General features: G+C 44.8%; 1 protein-coding gene across 1 annotated transcript in view; it reads left to right on the top strand.

Moving 5' to 3' along the window:
• Positions 1-7,500, top strand: part of LOC139411884 (extracellular matrix organizing protein FRAS1-like) — a 295,297-nt gene that overhangs the window by 167,715 nt on the left and 120,082 nt on the right. The window contains exons 28-30 of the mRNA XM_071158633.1: positions 3,469-3,553; positions 5,858-5,959; positions 6,048-6,266. Coding sequence (XP_071014734.1) covers positions 3,469-3,553; positions 5,858-5,959; positions 6,048-6,266 — 406 coding nt within the window. The remainder of the gene's footprint in view (positions 1-3,468; positions 3,554-5,857; positions 5,960-6,047; positions 6,267-7,500) is intronic.

Here is a 7,500-nt window from a genome sequence, read left to right as displayed (position 1 = left end):
CAGGGGCAGTATTGAGTAGCTTGAATGAAAGTTGCCCAGAGGTGCCCAGAGTAAACGGCCTGCTCCTCAGTCCCAGTTTCTTATATATGCATATTATTATTTGTATTGGATAGAAAACACTCTGAAGTTTCTAACTGTTTGAATGATGTCTGTGAGTATAACATAACTCATATGGCAGGCAAAAACCTTAGAATAAATTTTGACTTGCTGCTTTTTGTTCTATGTTGCTCTGTCTGTATGCTACGTCTTGCTTGCTCTGCGTGTGCTCACTGCTCATTGACTGTCTGTATTGTAATTGTTTTTAATAACCTGCCCAGAGAATGCAGTTGAAAATTAGCCGGCTGGCTAAAACCGGCACTTTTACTGAAACGTTGATTAATGTGCACTGTCCCTGTAAAAATATAATAATCCTAAACTCAAACTCAAGAACTCCAAACAGGAAGTGAGAAATCTGAGGTTGTTCGATTTTCAACCCCTATTGAATTCACAGTGGGATATGGATGAAGTTGCACTTCCTAGTGCTTCCACTAGATGTCAACTGTCTTTAGAAACTTGAATGAGGCTTCTACTGTGTTGTGGGGCTGAATAAGAGCTGAATGAGTCAGGTTACTGGCAGAGAGCCAGGTCCTGGTCTTGCGCATTTCACATGATATCGACCTGCGTTCCATGGCTTCTCTAGACACAAAGGAATTCTCCGGTTGGGACTTTATTGAAGATTTATGATAACAAAACCCTACAGATCGATTCTATACTTAGTTTGAAATGTTTCTTCGACCTGTAATATAACTTTTTGAAGTTTTTGTCTGAAGTTATGCTGGACCTGCACGAGAGTTTGGATATGTGTACCTAACGCCCTAACAAAAGTAGCTACATGGACATAAATAATGGACATTATCGAACAAATCAAGCATTTATTTTGTAGCTAGGATTCCTGGGAGTGCATTCTGATGAAGATCATCAAAGGTAAGGGAATATTTATAATGTGATTTCTGGTTTCTGTTGACTCCAACATGGCAGATAATTGTATTTATTTTCTGAGCGTTGTATGGTTTGCTTTTTCCGTAAAGTTTTTTTGAAATCTGACACAGCGGTCATTGACTTCTTGACGCACCCATCCCTTTAGCGGGATCATTTTCGTCAACATCCGCTGAATTGCAGAGCGTCAAATTCAAATTAAATTACTAAAAATATTTTATTGTCATGAAATCACAAGTGCAATATAGCAAAACACAGCTTAGCTTGTTGTTAATCCACCTGGCGCGTCAGATTTCAAAGAGGTTTTACAGCAAAAGCAAACCAATCGTTTATGTAAGGACATCTCTCTCAGCAGACAAAACATTACAAACAGCTAGCAGCAAAGTAGATTGGTCACGAAAGTCAGAAAATAAATCAAATGAATCGCTTACCTTTGATGATCTTTGGATGTTTGCACTCACGAGACTCCCAGTTACACAATAAATGTTCCTTTTGTTCGATAAAGATTATTTTTATATCCATTTGGTTGGCGCATTTTGTTCAGAAAATCCACAGGCTCGTGCAGGTCATGGCGGGGGGACGAAAATTCCAAATAGTATCCGTAAAGTTCGTAGAAACATGTCAAACGGTTGTTTTTACAATATTTACAATAAATAATCGATAATATTTCAACCGGACTGTAGCTTTTTCAATAGGAGAGAGAGAAAAAATGTCTACTCCAAGCTGTTGCGCAAAACTCTCTGGCACCCAGGCATCCACTGATGCGAAGTGATCGTTCTCGCTCATTTTTTTCAGAATAAAAGCCTGAAACTATGTCTAAAGACTGTTCACACCATGTGGAAGCCATAGGGAAAGGAATCTGGTTGATATCACTTTAAATGGAGGGAAGGCATGCAATGGAACAGGGAGATTTGTTTCTCTTAGGCACTTCCTGGTTGGATTTTCCTCAGTTTTCGCCTGCAGTATCAGTTCTGTTATACAATATTTTGACAGTTTTGGAAACTTTAGAGTGTTTTCTATCCTAATCTGACAAATATATGCATATTCTAGATTCTGGGCCTGAGAAATAGGCAGTTTCATTTGGGTATGTTTTTCATCCAAATATCAAAATACTGCCCCCAACACTCAACAGATTAAGGAGAGGTATATCTATAATTACATGTGTATAACTTGTATTATCATCTACATTTATGATGAGTATTTCTATTGAATCGATGTGGCTATGCAAAATCACTGGATGTTTTTGGAACTAGTGAACGTATGTAAAAAACTCAGATTGTTTTATCTGAACTTTATCAAACAAAACATACATGTATTGTGTAACATGAAGTCCTATGAGTGTCATTTGATGAAGATCATCAAAGGTTAGTGATTCATTTCATCTCTATTTCTGCTTTTTGTGCCACCTCTCTTTGGCAGGAAAAATGGCTGTGTTTTTCTGTGGCTTGGTGGTGACCTAACATAATTGTTTGTGGTGCTTTCGCTGTAAAGCCTATTTGAAATCGGACACTGTGGTGGGATTAACAACAAGATTAACTTTAAAACGGTATAAGATACATGTACTGTATGTTTGAGGAATTTTAATTACGAGATTTTTGTTGTTTTGAATTTGGCGCCCTGCACTTTCATTGGCTGTTGTCATATCGATCCCGTTAACAGGATTGCAGCCATAAGAAGATTTTAATAGTTGATTCTAAGATTTGTATTTGATCCTGTATATGTTTTTGCTCTTTGTTCTTTGTTATAGAGCCAAAACGATTGGAGAAGTGGTTTACCCCATACATCTCCATTTTGGATAGATAGATAACTCTTCGTGTTGTTGTTTGTTTAGTCTTTTCCAATTTTCCCAGAAGTGGTTAGAGTCTATGGATTCTTCAATTACATTGAGCTGATTTCTGACGTGCAGTTCCTTCTTTTTCCATAGTGTATTTCTGTATTGTTTTAGTGATTCACCATAGTGGAGGCGTAGACTCAGGTTTTCTCTCTCTCTTACTCTCAGTCTCTCTCTCTCTCTGTCTCTCTCTCTCTCTCTCTTTCTGTCTCTCAATTCAATTCATTTCAATTTGCTTTATTGGCATGACGTAACAATGTACATATTGCCAAAGCTTATTTTGGATATTTACAATTTAAAATAAAATGAGAATCAAAATTGTCAACGGGACAACAGTATCAACAATAACCAAGGGTCAAAATAACCATACATTCAACAATAACAATAAGCATACAGTAGAGGACATGTGCAGGTTGATTGGTCTGTGAGACACTGTCCCTCATCTTATGGCAGGCAGCAATGTAGTGCGCTGCCAACCCACAGCTCTCTGCGTCTTCCCCCAACAGGACGGGTAGCCTATCCTCATCAGAGAGGTCTTTGAAACCTTGAAAAAGGGATAAGGGTTTCACATTTGGGGAAATGACACTCTCTCTCTCTCTCTCTCTCTGTGTCTCTGTCTCTCTTTCTCTCTCTCTCTCTCTAATGTTGTTGTATTGTTCCAGGAGTGGACAGTTCTCCCTGCGTGTGACTGACCCTCAGCTCTTCTCCCGACCAGAGATGATACAGGTCCAGGCAGTGTCCATGCAGGTACCCGTTTACCGACCCCTCATCCTCATCTAGTATCTGTATTGATTGTCTCGCTCTAAAGGGGAACTGAGGACAGTAGAATTGTAGCATTCAAGACTCGTTCTGCCACCCTGCTCCTCAATCTTTAAAGAACACAGCCCCAAACCAGGAATCAAAGACAAGTATATTTTCCATATTCGTATGATGGCTCCTTGAGAGGATTGGGAGGGTGCTGACAGCTCTCGCTCTCCCTGTTCATAAACACAGAGAAGGGTTAGCCTGTCTCTCCTCGCGTGTATCAAAAGGGGTTTTCTAAGTGCTTGTGGGGGCCTAGCTTAGCTTGCTCGCATGTTGGCATGCAGTAGTAGGCAACCAGTTATAACAGCTGTGTCCAATGGGACTGTTTTCCCCTGAGCTCTGCTCTGCAGTGAGGCACGACTCCCCAGACACAACAGAGTAAATAGAGAGAGAGAGTTGCCTGCCTGCCTGGAAGAGATAAAGATTAGCCGTTGCCTGCCAAAACCTAGGGGCCCGCTGAGCCCTCTCTATAAACCTAGAGGCCCGCTGAGCCCTCTCTATATACCTAGGGGCCTGCTGAGCCCTCTCTATAAACCTAGGGGCCCGCTGAACCCTCTCTATAAACCTAGGGAACCACTGATCCCTCTCTATAAACCTAGAGGCCCGCTGAGCCCTCTCTATAAACCTAGAGGCCCGCTGAGCCCTCTCTATAAACCTAGGGGCCCGCTGAACCCTCTCTATAATCCTAGGGAACCACTGAGCCCTCTCTATAAACCTAGAGGCCTGCTGATCCCTCTCTATAAACCTAGGGAACCACTGAGCCCTCTCTATAATCCTAGGGAACCACTGAGCCCTCTCTATAAACCTAGAGGCCTGCTGAGCCCTCTCTATAAACCTAGGGAACCACTGAGCCCTCTCTATAAACCTAGGGAAACACTGAGCCCTCTCTATAAAGCTAGGGGCCTGCTGAGCCCTCTCTATAAACCTAGGGAACCACTGAGTCCTCTTTAGTATGGACCTGCACAGAACAGTGCTCTAGGTACAACAATGAACAGTGATTTATAATGGACCTGTACAGAACAGCGCTCCAGGGACAACAATGAACAGTGATTTAGTATGGACCTGCACAGAACAGAGCTTCAGGGACAACAATGTAGCCTGTTGCAGAGTTGGACAATACAACAGGGAGAACAAGGTACTTAATTTAGCGTGGTCACAGTACACAGGGATCACAATGTATAACTATTTAGCGTCGGGCACAGAGTAGCACAGGAAATGTAGGCTACTTGATTTACGGGGACACAGCATTGTACAGAACATGTCTCTGAATGGGGAGAACAATGTACAAGATTTAGTGGGGAGCAGAGTAGGACGCCTCATCTCTTCAGGGGGAGTTGTAGAAGCTGTTCAGGAGCCTGTTGGTGTCAGAATTTTTCCGGGCCTTCCTCTCACACCGCCTGGTATAGAGGTCATGGATCGGCCCCAGTGATGTGCCGGGCTGTCCGCACCGCCCTTTGTAGCGCCATGCGATCGAAGGCGGTGCTGTTGCCGTACCAAGCGGTGATGCAGCCAGTCAAGATGCTCTCGACGGTACCGCTGTAGAACTTTTTGGGGGATCTGAGGGTCCAATGCCAAATCTTTTCAACTTCCTGAGGGGGACGAAGCCCTGTTGCGCCTTCTTCATGACTGTGAGAGGACCATTTGATTTGGACGTGAAGCTCACGACCAGCTCCACTGCAGCCCCGTCGACGTGGATGGGGGCGTGGCTCGCAGTCAGCTCCTTTGTCTTACTGACGTGGAGGGAGAGGTTGTTGTCCCTGCAACACCCTTCCAGCTCTCTGACCTCCTTCCCGTAGGCTGTCTCGTCGTTGCCGGTGATCAGGCCTACCACCGTCGTGTCGTCAGGGAACTTGATGATGGTGTTGGAGTCGTGTGTGACAACGCAGGCGTGGGTGAACAGGGAGCCCTCCCTCCCTCTGCTAGACGGTTGAAATGTTGCCCTTGTTTCAGGATGCTGTAGTAGTGTTCTGCCATCTTGTAGTAGTGGGCTGCCATTCCATTTCCTGGTTTAATTGGGTTATAGAGTTGAATCAGATAAAGATTAGATCTGACCTCTTCTCTACCTCATTCTTCTGTCGAAATGTGTCGATGATGTTATTGTCTCTTATTTTTTGTTTCGTTGTTATTATTTTCTTTAACTATTATTTTTCCCTCCATTTTCAAACGTCAACATCAAGTTGAGTGTCGTGTTACAACTCTTACAACAACCAATCAGTTATTAAGACCCTCCCCTCCTCTCTCTCACAGGCCCCGCAGATTCTCACCCTCAATCCTTTGCTGGTGGACGGAGGAAAGACGTCGGTCATCTCCAAGACCGTGCTTCAGATTGACGACCCAGACAACCCTCAGGTGTGTGTGTGTGTGTGTGTGTGTGTGTGTGTGTGTGTGTGTGTGTGTGTGTGTGTCTAAACATCCTCTAAATATGTCCTCCTCTCAGGACGTCCTGGTCACGGTTCTGGACCCGCCCCAACATGGCCGTCTGACCCGTCTCCACGGCGACCGGGCGCTGAGCCAATTCAAGATGGAGGAGTTGTCACGGGAACAGGTGCAGTACCTCCACAACGGGTCGCTGGGGAAACGGGACAGGATACTGCTACAGGTCAACGATGGACACAGCTACCAGAACATTCTACTGCAGATCAACATCACTCAGAAGGTAGGAGGGAGGGAGGGAGGAAGGAAGGAAGGAATAAGGAAGGAACGAAGGAAGTAGGGAGGGAGTAAGGAAGGAAGGAAGGAAGGAGGGAAGGAGGGAGGGAGGGAGGGAGGGAGGGAGGGAGGGAGGGAGGGAGGGAGGGAGGGAGGGAGGAAGGAAGGAATAAGGAAGGAACGAAGGAAGTAGGGAGGGAGTAAGGAAGGAAGGAAGGAAGGAAGGAAGGAAGGAAGGAAGGAAGGAAGGAAGGAAGGAAGGAAGGAAGGAGGGAAGGAGGGAGAGAGGGAGGGAGGGAGGGAGGTTGTATATTTTTTGCATGACTTTGTCAGGTTTTAGTCATGCTGAATGATTTTTCATTCAAGCTATTAGCTGTTAGTAGGAAGTTATGAGACCACCGTGAGAGAGGTGCTTCTCTCCTGGCATATCCCCAAAGCTCTTCTCCCCCCCCCCACCATGGACAAGGCAGGATCTGCCCATTGTTGGTACTGTAGTTGTCTAGACATATGGAAGACAGACACACAGAGGGCAGACATACAGGTCTCTTGGGTCTCGCTCACACCCTGCTACCCTCCATTGTGTTCATCTCCACACCTATACCATGTTCCCCTACAGGTCTAGTCTGTCGACCCCGCCCCCCCATCCCCCTGCATCATGTTACACACACACACACACATATACCAATAACATCTGCTAACCGTGTGACCAATAACATCTGCTAACTGTGTGACCAATAACATCTGCTAACCATGTGACCAATAACATCTGCTAACCATGTGACCAATAACATCTGCTAACCATGTGTATGTGACGAATAACATCTGCTAACTGTGTGACCATTAACATCTACTAACCATGTGACCAATAACATTTTATTTGATATAAAGCTGCATATTGATTAATTAAGAGGAGGCAGGTCATGTCACGCTCTCCTCTCATCCACTCTGTAAATCAATATCACTCTTTCCTCCTCCACATCCTGAAGTCCTGCAGCATCATCAAGGACCCCACCCACCCACCCACCCACCCCAGCCACAAGATGTTCACTCACGTTCCGTCAGGCAGACGGTATCGGAGAAGGAGGTCTGATACCAACAGGCTCAGAGACAGTTACTATCTAAGGGAAAGTGGACAGGTGTCTTTTATATTGATAACAAGTTCAAACAGGTGCCATTAATACAGGTAACGAGTGGAGGACAGAGGAGCCTAAGGGGGCAGATTGTCTAGCCCAGCTGATTTG

This window comes from Oncorhynchus clarkii, chromosome 6 (assembly GCF_045791955.1).
Source record: "Oncorhynchus clarkii lewisi isolate Uvic-CL-2024 chromosome 6, UVic_Ocla_1.0, whole genome shotgun sequence".
In the NCBI taxonomy this organism is placed as follows: domain Eukaryota; kingdom Metazoa; phylum Chordata; class Actinopteri; order Salmoniformes; family Salmonidae; genus Oncorhynchus; species Oncorhynchus clarkii.
The sequence above is the reverse complement of the archived record's forward strand: the minus strand, read 5'-3'. Positions and strand labels throughout refer to the sequence as shown.